At 40.1% G+C, this 19,510-nt stretch overlaps 1 protein-coding gene across 2 annotated transcripts in view; it reads right to left on the minus strand.

The window, feature by feature from the left end:
• Window positions 1-18,863, minus strand: part of Lpcat2 (lysophosphatidylcholine acyltransferase 2) — a 60,102-nt gene extending 41,239 nt beyond the window's left edge. The window contains exons 1-7 of one of the 2 annotated variants that reach the window (XM_060392222.1): window positions 18,564-18,863; window positions 12,954-13,093; window positions 7,597-7,814; window positions 6,201-6,313; window positions 4,397-4,457; window positions 3,322-3,380; window positions 2,029-2,063 (exon numbers count right to left, since the gene is read on the minus strand). In XM_060392222.1, the coding sequence (XP_060248205.1) occupies window positions 2,029-2,063; window positions 3,322-3,380; window positions 4,397-4,457; window positions 6,201-6,313; window positions 7,597-7,814; window positions 12,954-13,093; window positions 18,564-18,734 (797 nt within the window). In that variant the 5' untranslated portion in view covers window positions 18,735-18,863. Of the gene's footprint in view, window positions 1-2,028; window positions 2,064-3,321; window positions 3,381-4,396; window positions 4,458-6,200; window positions 6,314-7,596; window positions 7,815-12,953; window positions 13,094-18,072; window positions 18,410-18,563 lie in introns of those variants that run through there. The other variant, XM_060392223.1, reaches the window with a different exon arrangement.
• Window positions 18,864-19,510: the final 647 nt, after the last annotated feature.

The raw sequence follows: 19,510 nt of genomic DNA on the forward strand, positions 1-19,510 counted from the left end.
AGTATTTGGAGATTTTATATATATATATATATATATATATATATATATATATATATATATATATATTTGTGTGTGTGTGTGTGTGTGTTATGTGTGTGTGTGTATTCCAATATATATATATATATATTTAAGTATGAAGGGTAAGCACAACAGATCACTAAATTTGCCTTTTCACACTACAGAGAGAGCAAATATTTCTTAGAAAGCTGCTTTCCATAGCTCTGCCCCTTCTCAAAACTTACTCCCCATGTCCCTTCTTCCTTGGGGTATCTGCTCTGTAATATATCTCTGCTTTGGTGAAATAGCAACTGAGAATATAGATTTAAGAGTAATAGGTACAGTGGTACCAGAAGCATTCAGTAGGCCAGAAGACAGGTGGAAACAGGACTTGCCACAGGCAAGAGCCATGTGCATTTGCACAAAACAAACTTGTCCTCAAAGATCTTGTTTCTAAGTCACAAGGCATCTCTGACACTCAATGTCTTCCCTCGATTTCCTGAATCCACTTTCCAATCTTATTTTTCCCTTTATCACACACTCCCCAGAGCAGAAGGCTGTATTCCTTCCAGAACGCTGTCTTTTATTTGACCTTCACAGCCACCCAGACTGCTGTATAACGAAGTCATACTGATCAGTGAGCCCAAAGCCATGTTCTCCACAGGACACGTAACTAGAATCGCCCAATGGATGACACACAAGATATAAACTGCTATTCACTGAAATTCCAGACACTATGTTTCTGAGATGATCAAATACTAGTCGTTCCTCTAAGGGTTTTTTTGTGAAAAAGTTTTAAAAAATAAAATTCAAAATTAGTAGCGGCATGAAACACACATCTAGTCTGGGGAGTGAACCAATTCCTTAAAAAGTTGAACATAACACATGACCTACGTCTGTTTTCATCATGTATTCTTCACTTCTTTCTAACCCTATCTGTTTAACCTCACCTACCAAAGACAGAAGCCTAATGGGAACATGTGTGTTCTATATGTATGTTGTTAATTCAACTGTCTCATAAGCACCTTTCCTGATTCGACTTTATTATCTCAGAGAAATTTCTGCACACGCACAAAAAGAGAAATACATATTACCTTTTCTCCCAGACTTTCCAAAGTTCAAGAGATTGTGTAATTGCTATGTACAGAAATGCCATGTACCAGAAAGCCATGTTGATTTCCTCCAAAATTCTTCCATCGGCAATGTTATTTGAGATCTGTCGTTAACACGGTCGAAACTGGGTAAGGCCCCTGGGAAACTTTTCATATCCAGATTTGCATATAGGGCTCACCTCTCTAAGAGCTCTAGAAACTGCTGGGTAGCCATTGCCTTAACACAAACAGGCAGGCCACAACAGCTTCAGGTCCCGAAATCTCAAGGGATCTGAACTGTTTAAACCAACCTCATGAAGTCTGAACGGAGCTACTACATGGTGCTAAAACTACAGTGGGAATGAGTGTGTAAGATTCAAGCTAAGCATGGTGCAAGCCAGGGCCCTAACGCTGAACTGACCAAGAGCTCATCATCTTTATTATTATGAATATATACTCATACTCATAAGTAGTACGAGTAGCAGTTACGTGCTGCCTTTCTGTAACCCTCTGGAAAGGCTGCATGCAGTGTCTGGGGAAGGACAGCATGACTGATGTCCAGAGGGCAACAGTGTGACCTGCTGCTTCAGAAGACACTGCTTCCTGGGGCAGCCTTGGACTTCAGGAAGAGGTGGAGTCCTCTATGACAGTCGCTTAATTAATTACACTAATATGCTCCTTGCAAACTGGTCAACAAAATCGTGAAGCTGACAGAAGACTAGTATTCCTCAAACGGTATTTCACATCCGTTAATCTCACTGGACATTTAGGGTCAAGAAGGTGATACTCTCCCCAGGGATACGGTTAAAAGATTTAAGACTGATTGGAAATGTATACTTTTATAAAAATAAGATTTTTGCCTTTAAAGAAGGAAGAGACTACATTTATTTTCTTCATTAAGACAGTTTGCATAAATTATTAAACTATGTAAGTGACTTACAATGTATATCCTTGCCATGTCCAGGTCACAGTATCCTACAGCAAGAGAAGTGGTCAAACTGTTAGTCTACACTGGTGTGGATACCTGTAATCTTAAAGATGGGAGATAGAGGCAAGACATCAGGAGTTCAAGGTCATTTTTGGCTACATCATGAGCTCAAGGACAACAGAAGCCACAAAAATGCTGTCCCAAAAACTAAACAAAACAACAAAAAAATAAAATGAATCTTTGTTTGATATTAGGACTCAAGTATACTTTTTCTGGAATAAAAAGCAACATATTAAAAACTAAAATAAGCTTGTAATTATTAAAGAACATGAATTAATACACAAATTCATGAATTACACAGATTATATAGAAGCACAGACATCATTCCCCACCCCTATATATTTTATAGAACTTGTTCTAAAATATTGTACATATTCAGTTATTTTTCTCCCCAAACAAGATTATCTGAAAAAGTAATGTGTGTGTGTGACATAAATGATTATTTGGAAAAAAAACCCAAAGCAGTACATAGTAAAAGAATTTTAATATATGAAAATTAAAATACATAAGCACAGGGCTGAGCAGAAGCTTGATAGATTTTTAATTCCTTTTTTTTACTGGAAATGTTCTAGTTGAGAAGGCAGCCATTGGCTAGAAAGCTGAGCTGACCAAGAGCTCATAATCTTTATTATTACGGGCATATATTCATACTCACAAGTAGTATGAGTAACAGTAACATCCTGCCATTTTGTAACCCTCTGATAAGGTCCTTTCAGTGTCTGTGGAGGGGCAGCGTGAATGATGTCCAGAGGGCAACAGTGTGACCAGCTGGTGCAGAAGACACTGCTTCCCGGGGCAGCCTTGGACTTCACAGAAGACACGGAGTCCTCTTTGACAGTCTCTTAATTAATTACACTAATTGCCAAGGCTCACTGAGCCTGTACTTACTGCCTCCCCCAAATTTATAATCCGCTTCCTACCTGTTTTCCCCTTCCTACCACTAGTCGCCTTTCTATCTGGAAAAGGTTCCTTGTCATCTCCACGAAAATCATAAATTTCTACTGCCTAGTATAACCAGAGCCTAAGTGTGGGACTTAACTTTCCATCACAGAGACAGCAGAGCAGAGACTGCACAGTGCCTTCCTGAAGCTAAGTTACACAGAACAGTTAGTACTGGTGTCACATTTTAGAAAGCCAGTGGCATTAGTCTGCCCCATTGCGTCCCTCATTTACCCATTCATAAGTCAGCTATGATAGCGGGTCCTAGAGAATGAGCTACTTGGAAGACAGAGTTCCTTCCCTTACCAGCTTGTTTGGGTATCTGAGGAGGATGGGCTGTACTGGCACTCCTGGGATGAAGGCTCCTAAAACCACATCAAAATTTTACAACACGGTTTGAATAAGAACAAGAGGTATACAATAATAATAACAATAACAGTAATAACAGAATAAATGCACTGATTTCTTGAGAGTAGACAAAACAGAAACCATGATGAAGTATTTACAAGTTATTACAAGTGCGTTATTAATCACGAGTTACTACAAGTAAGACTTAGGTAAAACATTAGATGGTGCGCTTAAATCACTCAAGCATATATTTATTCACTGTTTTCTTCCATAAAGAAAATTAATGACATTTGTTTCAAAACAATTCTTAAGTACACATATAGTTTTACCATTTGTGTTTGGTTTTTTTTTTTTGTTTTTTTTTTATTTCCTAAATACATACTATCCAACAATATAAAAAAGTAATGGCAACAATCAAGGCAAAAAGAAAACAAGAAGTAAAATGCTTGAAGCAGAGTTATTATAGTGGCCTGGAGTGAGTCACACCTTTGGTGCAAAGCACAGTACAGCCAACACAAAGAGCCTGAAGTGTTACAAACAAAAAATGAAAGGTGCATTCATGGCAGCCTTCCCAGCATGAAAAAGTAAAAGTAACTAAAAAGTGTTAATTTTGGAAGGCATGTAAAAACATGAGTGTTACTCAGGTAGGCTGTCTGCTTCATGACAGAAGACCCCATATATCTAGGAGATTCCTTGGAGGAAAAAGTATATGACTGTAACTTCTGAGCATACACATATAGCTACACATAGACACAGACACATAGAAATACACATAGACACACAGACACACACAGATAAAACACACACACACACACACACACACACACACACACTCACACACACCAGTAAAAGGGAAAGGCCATATCAAAAGAGAGAGCAAAGACTAATATAGGAGTAAGATCTGTGGAATCATAGCATCAGAAAAGCTTTATCAGAAAAGAAATGCCAGAAGCAAGTATTGTGCATTACAATGGAACCATTTGATAAATCTCCCATACTATATTGTTACAATACATAATTTAATTTATCTCACCTGGTTTAAAAGTAATCAAACAGGAGCGATTAGTACAAGTACCTTCTGGGAAAACTAGTATCTTGGGAGAAAAGGAATAAATTTAATATTTCAGTCTAATTAATAGATTACCTCTTTATTCTCCTATGACTTCACCAACACTCCTCATGCTTCAAAAATAAAAATGAAATAAATGGCTGACTCTTGATTCTAATAAAAGCTAGACTCAGATTGTTTCATATTTCCCTAAAAGAAGGATAGTTTAAAAAAGAAGTGCAGTTTGACCAGCGTGATAGTTAGAAAAAAGATAAAAAATGTAATTCTTAATTTACAGAATATGCTGTTCATCTATGTTTCTTTCACATTTCTCACTGCCTTTATTAATGATCTGAACAAATTTAAAAAGAAGACATAAAGTAAGGTTATATCCTTAAACAAAGTGAATCTTGCTGTTACTCTCAGTGTACATTTCAGGGATGCCTTGGGAACGAAGGAGGAATGTTTGTAGTGCCTTTGACTCGGCTGCCTTCATTATCATGTGGGATACCCTTCATAGCTTGATTTGTTTTTTCCTGAGGAAGCATTTTAGCTGTTAATGTGCTACTTAATGTTTTCTCTGTGAAAGACATGCAAACACTGCGAGGGCCCCCACTAATTAACGCCCAAGCTTGGTTTTCTGAAGCTTTTAAAACTGAGTCAAGAGTTAACTTCTAAGTATATAAAATCAAATCAAATCCCTGCCCTCAAAGCAGTTAGTAAATATATGATCTATAATGATTAGAGAGGGAAAACTTTGGCTCAAACTACAAAATAAAAATTAATGAGTAGGCATAATTCCAACCCCTAATTTATAAAATGGGTTTCCCGTGACAACTAGACACAATGGCCAACAGTTTTACTTGGCGTACGTCCAAAAATAGCTCGCCAACGAGGAATGCTACCAAAGTGAGTCAGAAAATCTCAGGGAGGAAGGAGCATTCAAAATAGCCTAATACCTCCTATGTCTGAATTATTTCTACAGTCTCCTCCCCTCTCCATGCAGCTGTCAGTCAGGGCCATTTTAACTCCTGACAGACAAAAAGTTCTGCAAACTGAGAAAAGGGAGCTGACATCTACCTACTTGGTATCTCTCACCTACTAATCTTAGACATATTTCTTGGATCCAAAGAGAATAATCTAACTTTTCTAAATGCCACCTTAATTGTTTCTTAAGCCTTGGTTTCTGAAGCCCCCAGGATAGTGTCCTTGAACATCTATGTGTTTCTTTAGCTGGGCCTGCCATAGTGGCGTTTGTCTGCTAGAGAGCGCTTATTTTCATCAGGGCTAAGACAGAGGGGTGTCTGTTGTGACCATCCCTACTTTGTGCTGTAAGTGTTACCCTCCTTTGCCCTAAAAAGGCAGTCCAGGGAAGACAATGGGGAGAGGGCAAAGTATGATGGTTTTACAGGCTATTTTGATATTGCCCTTGAACGGAAAGCTCTATTTAAATATAATTCAGAAAAGATTTGGTACACTTAGGCTGTTTTTGGTCAAGTGAGTTAAATTATATTCATTTTATTTAATAGGAATTAAAAACATTAATTTTATTTAATAGGAATTAAAGTCAGAATTAGAGAACCTTATGACGCAAAGAAGATAACCGATAAATAAAATGGAACGGTATGTGCTGGGGACGGAGTCTTCTTCACACTGATAGTTTTATTCTGCATCTATTATGCTGCGAACACATGGCCTGTATATCTTGCTCTCTGTGGACCTAAATGAGCAAGTATACAGACACCCAAAAGCTCTCAATATATAAAAATGACAAGCTACCGCATCTTACCTGCGGCCATTCCCCTCCCGACGTCGCTCGCTTTCTTATTTCATTTATTGTATTTTTTCGGGAGTCCGGGTCAACACGGGACACCAAAACCGGCTGCACAGCCCGTAACAGTCCTTGAAAACAAAGGGTCATTACTGAATCATTTTTTTAAAGCCACCACGGCATTAACATTGGATAAACTGAAACAATTTTGACAGAAGGTGAAAATGTTAGCCACTCTAAAAGAATAATCTTTTTTTTTTTTAAACCAGATTCAAAGTTGACTAGTTAGGGTCTACTTGTAAATGCAGAGATGAGTGGCATTTCACTGATGTTACAGAAGTTAGTGGGAAGGATGGGGGGAGGATAGAGGGAGGAGCCAATTCTTTTCCTGAATGGACACTAAACGGTAAAACTAAACTTCAGAACTCTCTTGTTTGGTTTTAGGAAGACCTTTAACACTTGTGTGATCAACTGATAGTGTACATGAGTAGAGGGAGATCATGGCCAATTTTACTAAAATCCTTCTGAACAGACCACTTCTTGTCACATGCCAAATAAGCCTCAAGTGCCCTGCAACAGAAATGTTCAGGAAAAAGCCACGTTGCATAAAGCACAGTAGCTGCGTGCTGAAGAGAGAGAGGAAAAAAGGGTCTTCGCTCAGTGACAAAGCTACAAGGACTATTCTTTCCGAGGATCAATGAGGCAACATCCGGCGACTGCCACACCGACTTTCCCATCACTTGGTGTCTGCGGTAACCTTGGGACAGCCGGGAGCAGTTACTTGGACACTGGTTCCTCGGGGAGAGATGGAAGCATCTGGCAGGAAAAACATTTCACTCGCTTCATTATTTTTTACGGCAGGAAGCACTTATTGTTCCACATCATAATTTTCAAAGAGTTATACAAATGCCCCTCGGGGAACTGTAGGGACACAATAATTTAGAAAACAGAGCTGGGAGAAAAGAACGTAGCACATTTATCAGCCTGATACTGTAAAGAGAAGCTCATGACATAGCACGTGACCTGTGGTTTTTCAAGTCCTTTTAGAAGAAATAAGCCTTTCTGAAATCTGGTTTTCCTTATGATACATAGGAACACAGAGTTATAATGCATAGCGATAAGGACAAGTCTCCTGAAAGCCTAAAAGCTAAAGATAAGGGGAAATGCCTCATTATTTTAAAACAAACTCACTCTTTACATAGAGTAGCTTGTTTAAAATAAAAGAAAATATTTAGTTTCATTTTTAACTGGCTGGAGATGTCACTCAGAGTTAGCCCACTTGGCTTGCATGTACAAAACCCTGAGTCTAATACCCAAGAATGAAAGTAAATACACAAAAATTGACCGTATATGATTCTTTCAGCCTAAATTATGCACATGATAATATCTCAGCCATTACCTTACAGGTACTTACTGCCAATGAGAGGGGTCTGTGCATTCTCGTTGCGCGACACCATAGAAGGCAGGCCGGCTACAACACAGGCAATTCCATCAAAGAACGTGGAATGAGGGGCAACAACAAAAATGGGCGCTTCCAGTGGGCTTGCAATCTTCCCTTTCACCGTAACCATGAATCCCATCGAGAAGAACAGTGCGCGGCCCAGAAACTTCAAAGCGGGATGCGAAATCTTCCTTTGAAAACGACAATAGAAAAAGACACCTTTAGCTTTGCTTTACTCTAAAACACGGTGGGAAAACCAAAGCAAATCGGAGAACCTCATCTTCACCTATGAGCTGTGGAGAGTAACACTGTCAGAACTGGCTTTGGCTGTCACATGTTAGAGAAGGAATTGCCATTAACTGTGCCATTAACTCTTTATCACAAGTTGATGCTGAGGGCCCAGCTTAGCTGTCTCTGGCAAGTGGGCCTAGACTGTATAAGAATGTAACTGAACATGATTTAGGGAGCAAGCCAGTCAGCGGTCTTCCTCCATGATCTCTGCTTCAGTTCCTGACTCCAAGGTCCTGTCTTTAGTTCCCCTGCCTGACTTCCATCAGAGATACATTATGTCTTGGGAGCTGGATGTGCAGTAAACCCTTTCTTCTCCATGTCGGTGTTGGTAAGGGTTTTATCGCAGCGACAGAAAGCAAACTTGAACAAGAGCTGAACAGGGAACTCTTCTGTGAAGTGGCAGACGGTTCTAAATGTTTTTATATATAAATGATTTTTATACATTAATATTTTTAATCCTCAGCCTGTCTTATGAAATAGGTATCATTATTATAGTCATCATATTATCATTTTTAAAACATTATGTTTATCTTTATAGGAATGTATGTCTGTAAGAATGTGTATCCTACAGCGTCCATTTGGTGGTGAGGGGAAAACTTGTAGCAGTCAGTTCTTTCCATCCATCATGCGGATCCCTGGGGACTGAACTCAGGTTCTCAGGCATGGCAGCAAGCATCTTTACCCACTGAGTCACCTTGCCAGCCCCATTTCCTCATTATTTAAATTTAACTTTAATTTTATTTATATGTATCGCTATCTAGGTATGCCACAGGTCTTTAGGTACCCAGAGAAGCCACAAGAGGGTATTGGATTCCCAGGAGCCAGAGTTACAAGTGGTTGAGAGCTACTGAAAGTTGGCAGTAGGAGCTGAACTCTGGTCCTCCAGAAGAAGAGCAAGCACTCTTCAGCACTGCACCATCCCTCCCTAGCCTCATTTTGAAGATGAGAGAGCTGAAGCATAGAACAGCAATTTGTCCAAAGATACATGGGCAATAAATGACCCCATTATTAGGTAAGCTGGAAATCATCAAAATGAATCTTCAAACTAGGTCCTGCACTGATAGATCCTGTACTACCAACATCAGTACTGGCCTTAGAAAGCAGTCATCTTGGGCCTGGAAAGACAGCTCAGCAGTGAAGAGCATTGGCTGCTCTTCCAGAGGACCTAGGTTCAATTCCCAGCTCCCACAGGGTGGCTCACAACTGTCTGTAACTCCAGTTCCAGAGCTTCTGACACCCTCCTATGGACATACATGCAGGCAAAACACCAATGCACATGAAAAAAAAAAAACGTATAAATTAAATAAAAAAAAAGATTTCTTAAAAAGAAAGAAAGAAGGTGGCCATTTTGGGAATGAATTCCTTTTACATAATGAAGATCCTACTCTCTACCCAAATACTTTAGAAGTATCGTGCAAAATTAACTTAGGAATATTTCTTAGAGGTAAATCTCATCTATAGTACTATAGCTTGCAGAAATCATCAGCATCTCCAAAAATAAACTCAGCATTGCCCTCCCACTGAACTTTGATATACAAGCAATTCCAGGAGCCTCATTATTTACTTTTAAGTTGTAAGATATTCTACCATTAAAGCTAATTATCTGAGCCGGCAAGATGGTTGGTTCAGCAGGTAAATAAATGCACTTGCTACCAAGCATGATGATCCAAGGTCAATATCTGGGACCCACCTAGTAAAAGGAGAGAACCAACTACGACCTCTTCATGCGTGCACTGGAGTATATGCACACATGCAAATTCATACAAAATTAAAAAAAAAAAAGATTGTCACACTGTGCAAAGAACTGTGCCAGACATGTAAGACACATAAGGTCTAGTCTATTACCTGAGAAGCTTAAATAATAGGGAATTAAAATATTCTCATAAATATTTAGATTCCTAAGCACAGAACGGATGCCCCGGTATATGAGCAAACATCTGTCGGAGAGCATCCAGACATGGTACAAAATCACAACAGTCTTGAAATCAAAACAGTTGCGATTCTCCCAACAAGACCCTCACAAAGACTGGAGCCACCAACACTCTCTGGTGGAGAGGTGAGAGCGCTCACAAGACACCAGAGGAAAGCTGTGCGTGAAAGTTTCGGGCTCACTGGTGGCTCTTTTATACACCGTTTCCTCCAAACACACAAGCACAAAGCAATTTCCGAGGTTGAAAGGGGCTTGCACCTTTTTCTTCAGTGCTCCAGCCTCCCTTCAGTTGCAGGTGTTTCTGGGGGTAACCTTGTATCTATTCTCGTAAGCATCCCCAATTAAACAAACTCATTGGTTCACTCAGCTAGACTTGGGTAGAATCATTTCTTTGATCTGTCTTCAGTGTCCTATCTGAATGAACAGACATTTGTTCACAGCTCTATTTCAAAAAGAAAAAAACAATACAGCTTTTCATGAAAAGGAAAATAAAATACATACAGTCATCCCTCAGGAATTGTAGACAAGAGACTCCACACCCAGGCAAAAGGCAACAACCTTGAATGCTCAAGACATTTATAAAATGCCATGTAGCAACTGTAAAAAAGCTAGGCAGAGTGTCCTTCAGACTTCCAAACATCTATAGTGTTTACAATACATCACACAATGTAAATGCTATGTAAATTCATCTGCTGGTGTACTGTTTAGGGACTATGAATAGGCAAACAGTCTACACATGTTCAGTAGAGATGAAATATTTTTTTCTAAGCATTTTTTGATCCCCAGCTGATTGAACTGCAGATGCAGAACACACCACTGGATGAGGTCCTGAAAAGAACTTTAAAAAACTGAGCTGCTGATTTTCTTAACCAGTGAAAAGCTTCTAATAACAGACCACTGAACGAGCTTCTATGATGCTGGCCTCACAAGAAGTGAGACACAGTAAGCCAGAGCACTTTCCAGAGGGCACAGGAAAGTGACAGCCTCCGCCTTTAGTCTAGCTCTGTACACATACAAGAACACAAAGTACATCTCGGTGCTTACATACTTATGTCTTAGCCATACTGGTGTAGCTCCTTATAAATACATTTCAAGAAGTCAGACTCCTTAATGACTTCTACTTAAACGTTTTAAAAATGCCAAGGGAAAACAGCCCTATAAAGCTAATGAGCTGAGTTTGGCCTCCAGACCCCACCTAAAAGGCAGAAGCATTGGTGTGCTTCTGCAGCCAGCACTTCTGTGCAGGGATGGGAGGTGGAGACAGTGCGCCAGTTAGCAGGTGAATGCTCTATGGTGTATGTCTCAAAACAAGGGGAAAGGATGAAAATCAATGCCCAAGTGTCTTCTGAACTCCACATATGTGCCTTGGTAAATGTATACATGTACACACACACACACACACACACACACACACACTTCTAAATTACTTAATAGCTAAAAGTTTTGTGTCACATAATAATGTCAAAATGACTTGTACGAGAGGAAACAGATGCCGATTTAATTGACAAAGGTAAAAGTTTTCTAAAGTAAATAAAATAAAGTATTTGAACAGACACTGTTCTAATTTTTTTTCTAGATTCTTAAGCTATTCTTCCCCTTGTCCTATATTTTGGTAAGCCAGTAACTATAAAACCGAGCAAAGAATCAGAAAGAAACACAAATCATGAAAAGCAGCCCATAGAGGATTATTGCATAATGTGCATCCTTGAGTTGTAAAACAAAGAAGTATGATTTGCAGGGACTGAGTTTTCTCTGGGGCACTGCCAACACTTTTTCACTTCAAAACAGCCTTGTCTTTGATACTCACATTTGTTCACTGGGACAAGAACTGAATAGCAAATTGCATCTTTCTCCTAATGTTGTAGAACAGTCATTTCTCAATAATTTTGGAGGACATATCCACATTTGGGATTTGCATAAAAAGAACAAATCCTTGTATATGGAAAAAAGCAGGTGAACAAACAAACCCCATACACAATTTCAGGGAGGTCATCAGTGTCCTAAATTAATGTATGGATTTGCCAGCTATTGGAATCCATGGAGTGCACATTAAGAAGTCCCATGTTCAATATATACAGATGGTGATAATTTAATCCTGCCAAACAGTAGTAACTTTTGCTACTATATTTTATTATTCTTGCTCAGTCTTTTTTCTAGAACCTTCCTAATTAAATAATTCTAGAAATTCTAGAAAAGAAGTTCCATTTGCCTCACTGCTAACATTTGAAAAATGCTAGTTGGGTTGATAATTAAAGTTGATATGAACCACTAATTAATAAAAACAATATAATTGATTTACTTAATTATATTACTGCAAATTGTTACCTCAGCAGAACAAAAGCAAATGTTAAAACTGTGGAAAGGCAAAAGAAGGCCAAGTATTTTATACCTGTAATGTTCCAGGAACAGTAACAGAATTTGTTAGTCTGACTGCATTGACGTGTCACAAGGCCTGACATAAGCAGATTGAAAGGAAAAGAGATTTATTTTAGCTCATGGCTTTAGAGGTTTCAGTTTCTCATGGTCAGTTCCATGCTGGGGACCATGGTGAGGCAGAGCCTCACTGCAGGGAGAGAATATGGCAGATGCCACTCAGCTTGCAGTGGGCAGGAAACATCGAAGGTGAATGCAAAAAGGGGCACATTACTAGTGACCTAATTACTTCAACTAGGCTAGGCCCCTCCAGATTTTCACCAGCTCCTAGTAATGCCATCATATTATGAACCCATCAAGAGACTAATCCTTTGATCAGGGCACAGCCCTCAAGATACAGTCACTTTCCCAAAGCCCATTGGCTGCCAACAAAGTTTCTAGTACATGAGGCTATTGGAAACATTTCATGTTAAAACATAACACCAGGAACTCCTTCAGAATTAGAGATGGCTATCCTTTACAATAACTGAGAAAACAAAATGTTTTAACATTGAAAGTTTATACCTAGAATTGAATATTATCAAAATGTGCCTGTATGATAATTTCTGTGTAAATCAAGGCCATTTCCATGCAAGAAACAAATATAAACTGTTAAAATGGAATAGCAGTAAGCTAAAACCATTGCTCATTACATAAATTTAAAAATTTATGACATCTGGACATAATTATCTCTTACCTCCTCCAATCAGTTATCGGATGGGTCAGCTTTTCAGGGCAGCATGCTGTTGAAATTGCAGCAAATGGCCATGCCAGTAACAAAATTAATGCAACCAATAAAAGACGAACTGGAAGCAGAATAATTCCAAGAAGAACAATCTGCAAATCAAGGTTGACAAAAAAAAAAAAAAAAGATAATGGATGCTATTTAAATATATCACTATCAAATACAAAAGCATAATAATAAAGTTTTGGCTTCATGCATGTACTCAAGGATGAATTAATTAAGTGTTGTCCAGTATGAGACTAAGATATAAACACACACGCATGCGCGCGCGCACACACACACACACACTCACACACACGCACACGCGCACATACACATACACAGAGAGGGAGAAGACATAACATATGATCTCAAAGGGCTACCATTCACCATGCATGGTGGCACATGCTTCTAATCTTAGCATTCTCCTCCCAGCAGAGGCAAGTGGAGCCATATGAATTTGAGGCCAGCCAGGGCTACATACTGAGTTCCAGGTCAGCCAGAAACACATTAGTGGACCCTGTTTCAAAATACAAAACAATAACAACAACAATAAAGGCAAAAGAAGCAGCGAGGAGAAATGCGGGACAACCACAACCTGATCTATCTTTCTATCTATCTATCTATCTATCTATCTATCCATCCATCCATACACACACAAACACGACACATATATTAGATATTATATATAATATAATAGCTTAGTAGCCAGCACAAGCTTCCTGAACAGTCCTGAAAAATAAGCTGGTGCTGCCAGGTCTTTATTCCTAACTACTTGAGAGGCTGAGGCAGAGGGAGCAAGCAAGTTCAAGGCTACCTGAGCTAGTAAGCGAAGGGAGGTGGGGTTTAATACTTGGGTGAGAAAGTGCTTGCCTAGCATGCTCGAGCTCTCTCAGCATAGTTTAGCCAGCATAGCTAAACATAAAGCAAACAGATGCAAGCAATGCAAGACAGTTACGTTGTTTCACGGAAGCTCCACAGAAGGAACAGTGGGGATAAAAGCATTAGTAAGATGGATTGCGCTGCATCCCACGCCTGCCGGTTCTGTGTAACTAAGCAATAAGGAACTAGAGGATGGAATAAAAATTAAAAACAAATGAGGATAAAGAGTACATGAATGAGAACTGTAAATCATACGTAAATGTTTACTGTGTGGCAAGCATATGGCACACAGTGATTCATTTAGTCCTTAAAATCGCAAGTTGCTTTGCATGAAAAAAATGTCATGGCGAGATAAATCATAATAAAATTATATTAATATCAACAGAAGTGGAAGTAAATTTATTTATAAAGCCTTTGCTCCTAATCCTTACACCATCCTTCCTTTTAAGTAAATAGTTGTTTTGTATAATACCTTTTTTCTATAGATCAATTACATAATCAAAACAGTCTGTCTTCTGGCCTCTATAGGCACCTGAGCACCACCAAATAGCTTACAAAAATGCCCAAAGTATTCTAGTTATCTATCTGTCTTAGCTGCTGTAGTTTTCAAGTAGGACTTCAATTTAAGTGGTGGTGTGTACACTCTAGTTTTTTTGAAGATATTTCTTGATCCTCTACATTTCCGAAAGAAGTAATTCCTCAGTTCTCTCTCTATCTATCATTTCTTATAGGCAGTTCTTATAACAAACTCTCAACCATTTTTCCTTCTAAAACTATCTTCATTTTCTTTTAATTTCCAAGTGATACTTTCTTTTTATGTTACATCCATTCATTTGGTTGTCTATCTATTTAGTGTGTGCATGCATTCGTGTGTATGGGTGATATAGCACAGGTGTGGAGGTCAAAGGACATCTTCTGGGAGTTAGCCCTCTGCTTCCACCAGGTGGATCTTGGAAATGAACTTACGCCTTCAGGTGTGGTGGCAAGCACCTTTACAGAATGAGTCTTCTTTCCAGTCTCCTTCCTGGCTATTGATTTCTACTAGATTGACCTGTCTTTTATTAATAAGTCTACATGCTTTGGATACTGTACCTTTATCAGAAATATTACATACAAATATTTTCTCAAAATTTTAGCTTATCACTTTAATTTCTTTCTTCCATTTTACATGTATGTGTATTTAGTGTGTTTACTTGTTTCCATGCTTGCTGTGGTCACATGTAGGGTGGGAAGTGAGGTGGATATGGAAGCCTAAAGTTAATAAGAGATGTTTTCCTCAGTCACTTTCCACTTTATTTAGTGGGGTACGGTCCTTTACTGAACCATAGCTCACCGATTTAGACCAGTCTAACTGGCCAGCTTGCCCCAGGGATCCTGTCTCTGCCTTATTAGTGTTGGGGTTACATGCAGCCAACACACATGCTCAGCTTTTCATAAGGGTTCAGGAGATCCAAACCTAGGCTTTCATGTTTGTGTGACAAGGGCTTTAGTCACTGAGGCATTTCCTTAAATCCCTCTTCAGTTTCCTGGTGGTGTGTATATTTTGAAGCACAAAGCATTTAATTTGACAATACTATTTATCTATTTCTCCTGTCCATTCCCCTCCACCGTTGTGTATATGTGTGCTTGCTCGCTTGCTTTTGCTTTTATCGTATATCTAGGAAACAAATGACTAATCCAAGATCGTAAAGATTTGCATTTATGTTCTCTCTTAAGACTTTCACTATTTTAACTCTTATATTTTATTTATTTCATTCTTTTATCAGCTTAGACTGTTTTATATTAGGGGAACTTAATTCTCTTGTACAGGTTAATCCATTTATCCCAGACCATTTATTGAAAAGACAAGTCTTTCTCCACTAAATTGCTCTAACACTCACATAGAAAAATCAATGGCCATAGATATATGTTTGTTTCTGAACTCAGTTTTCTCCCATTGATCTACTAATTTAGGGATTTTATGATTTAATTTTGCAAGGCTTTTTTTTCTTACAATGTATAGGTACTGAAATCTCTGATCAATTTGACTAATAGTTAATGAATACAGGAATTTCCTTTAGTGCAGAAACATAAATTTCCCAGCGCTTGCAAGAAGATTTTGTTGTGCGTGATCTGGGTACATGTCAATGCAGGAGGCAGTTTAAACCTGTCTTAGCTTTAGATTTCTCCTTATACAGAGCCTCAAGGCCAATCAGAGATAAGATCTCAGGGCATTCTTGGATTTTTCCAGAACACATGTAGAACATTTCTCTTGTTCACTGCTATGTGGCCAGAGATCTGTACTTACTATATTATCGAACAGCAAAAAGTATTTTTGATTCTAATAAATAACTCCATAACTGTAACTAATCATTTTAATCCTAAATTCTGTTGGAGCAATAAAAATCAGGTTACTTTTTTCAATGCCACAAAGTAGCAAAAGATCCCTCTATTGTTTTTAAAAATACATAAATAAGGACTAGAGAGATGGCTCAGTAGTTAAGAGTATTTGACTGCTCTTCCAGAGGTCTGGGGTTCAATCATGGCAGCTCACAACTGTCTATAACTCCAGTTCTGGGGGATCCAAAATCTTCATACAGGTATACATGCAGGCAAAACACCAATGCATATAAAATAAAAATAGATAAATCATTTTAAAATACATAAAGGAGAAAAGACAAATTAGCCTTTAAGCCCTATAATGAAATGCTCAAGTGACAACAATCTTTAAGAATACACCAATCTTAAATCAATATTAAATTTAGTCTAAACTAAGTATATTATCATATATAAGTGAGAGTATATCTGTACTTTATATTAGATAGTATAAACATTTTATTCATGCCTATTCAAAGTTTTCATTTATCCATGCTATTCAAGCCATTTAAGCATCTATGGTAATGTGGTAATGGATTTAAGAAAAGAAAGAAAGAAAATGAATGTCCAGACCATACCTCAAAAGTTTAATACAAGTAGCAAGTTTTAAGTCTAGTATACAATTATAGACATGCAGCAGAATTACCAATAATAAGACCAGCAAACCAGAGTGAATTATGCCACATATTTTCCCATTTAATTTAACACTCCTTTGAGGAATTATTATTTCAGTTTAATAGACAAGAAAATGTAATAGATAAGGGAGGTTAAGTGACTAGGCCAAATTCACAGAATTTATGAATAATAAGCGACCAGTGCTCTTCTCATTATATATGCTGTTTTCACAGAGTTCTTAGAAAGAGCAATCTCAGGCGACTTTTAAAAATTAACAATCTACTCGGGGTACAATACAAATATTTAAATATGCCGCTTTGACCCTCCCTCTAAACTCTGAACCCAAATAGACAGATCCATTTTCATTTAAATATAACTCGTTTGTCTAGAGTTAATTTTGAAGCATGGCAGATGCACTCAAACGTGTTGCAGGTGACTCGAGGCACACAGAGCGACTCTGAAAATTCACTTTCTCCACATAGTTTATCTTCCCCTCTCCTACCCATTCTTCAACCAGATATCTATTGTTAATCTAACCACAATTACCACCACCACCCCAGGCACTTAGCTAGGAGCTTAACAAGCCCCCTCTAAGAGAGATCACTCCTCTTAGGGACGAATACAAAAACACAGCAAAAATAACCATTACTTCAAACCCAAATGGTAAAAAACAAAACAAACAAACAAACAAAAAAAAAAAACATGAGATGGACAGGGAAATATCAACACCTGTTATCCCTGCAGAACAAGACAAACGCAGTTTTCATCCATCTATCTTGTTCTCTAATCTCTAACCTCAACAAAGAGGAAGTCAAAAAGTGAACTGATGGTAAAAGCTGTCCTTTACAAGATAAAGACAACTTCCTTCGTGGCCATTTCTAACAGTGGGCTACCCAGCACGCCATCCTCGAAGAAAAGATGCTGTGTGAAGGTTGAGTCAAATATTCCACGCTCTCTCTTTTCTTTGCTTCTGATCTGCAACCTCGTTGTTCTTGCTCAGCTAAAGCACTAGAGCCTTACCTGTGGTTCCGCGGCCGGAGCGGGGCTCTCTGCCTCCTCTCTTACTTTACCCAGCCCTGCCTGATTCCCCATTTTATAAAGGAGAGAACCCCACTGAAACCCACTCGTGTGGTAGTTCTCGGTCCTCTGTGCTTCCATAAACTCGAGCCAAAGTTCCTCATCCATCCCCTTTTCAGACAAGGAGCGGTCCACTTTTATGGGCTCCTCCTTGCTGACATACCTTCTCCGCATCTTCTCGTTTTCCTGTCCCTCGGATCACCTCATCCCCGCAGTGTCCTCAATTCTCACATCCTCCTGTCCGCCCCTCACGACCCTCTCCAGTCAGAGCCACAGCTCCTCCTTCCTCGGATGTTTTTCCTTCCCGGATTCCACACCTCACTCGGACAACCTGCCCCTCCAGACTCACTATTCCTCTAACGCCTCCCCCTTCAGATCTGTCCCGTCGGACAAATTCCTAGTCACACCCGCCGTACCCTCAAAGCGTCAGAGCAGTGACCTCTTCAGACGCCTCCCCTTCGGATTCCTGATCCTCTCAGAGGTCTCCTCCGCTAGACTCCTGATCGCCTCGTCTCCGTCCGATCTGTGCTCCCCGCGGTACCTCCCCGCTCGGACCAGATGCCTCAGGTGCCTCCTCCCCGGGATGCGCGCTTCCTCCCCAGCCTCCTCCGTCGGACCACATCCCCTCAGCCTGCGCGCACCCCGCGAGTCTACCTGCAGCCGTTCGGCCACGCTGATCCGCGTCTGCTGAACGAAGGGGTTGGGCACCGGCGGCGGGAAGAAGGACGCCTGCCGGGGCACCATGGGTGGCCGCAGCCCACCGTCCCCGACGCCCGCGCCGGGCACTGTGGCCGCCACAGCGGCCGCCTCGGCGCAACGGTTCATGGCGGATCCCGGTGCCGGATCCGAGCAAAGCTGGGGACCCCGAGCGCGCGGAAGAACGCCGCAGCCCAGGCCCAAGGAAAGCCCCCAGAGACACCCAGCCCCAGGCGCCGCTCCCTGCTTCTGCGCAGGCGCCAGGATCACCTAGCCACTGGTCGCCCCGCCCCCCGGGACGCACCCTGGGCTCTGGCTCCGCCCTGCTAGGTACCTGCTGTCGGAACACAGCCCCACCTCTTGGAAGCCAATCTAGTAAGTAAACTAGTAAATCCAGGGTGGGTTTTGTTTTTCTGTGTTGGATTTCCGATGTGTGTTCCGGTGTGTGTGTGTGTGCGTGTATAAACCTGTTTGATTTTCAGGTGTTTCTAGGTTAAGGAGAGGTAAGACAGGAATTTGTACACTCAGCTCACTCAAAACATGGAATAGCATTGGAGATGACTGTCTTTCACAGAAATTGAGCTACTGTTTAGAAAGGGGGGAAACAATTGGCTGAACTACTATCTAGAAACTGAACTACTATTTAGAAAAGGGGAAAACATCCACTCTGGATGAGGAACTTGACCCAGAGAAGGGAAACAGTTGCGGCAGTGGCTCCATTTCACACTGAGGAAGTATGAGGACAGTCTGAACCTGTGTAGGAGGGGGCAGGGGAAGACCAGGCTTGCCCCAGGACCTTCTGCCAGTTGCTGGTTGGTGGAATCCTGACTGGCCAGGGTTGGGGATAGAGATAATGAACCATCCATTCATTCATCCTTGCAAGCTAACTCCGCTCCCAGCAGGCA

The sequence above is a fragment of the Meriones unguiculatus genome, chromosome 10 (genome assembly GCF_030254825.1).
Source record: "Meriones unguiculatus strain TT.TT164.6M chromosome 10, Bangor_MerUng_6.1, whole genome shotgun sequence".
In the NCBI taxonomy this organism is placed as follows: Eukaryota; Metazoa; Chordata; class Mammalia; order Rodentia; family Muridae; genus Meriones; species Meriones unguiculatus.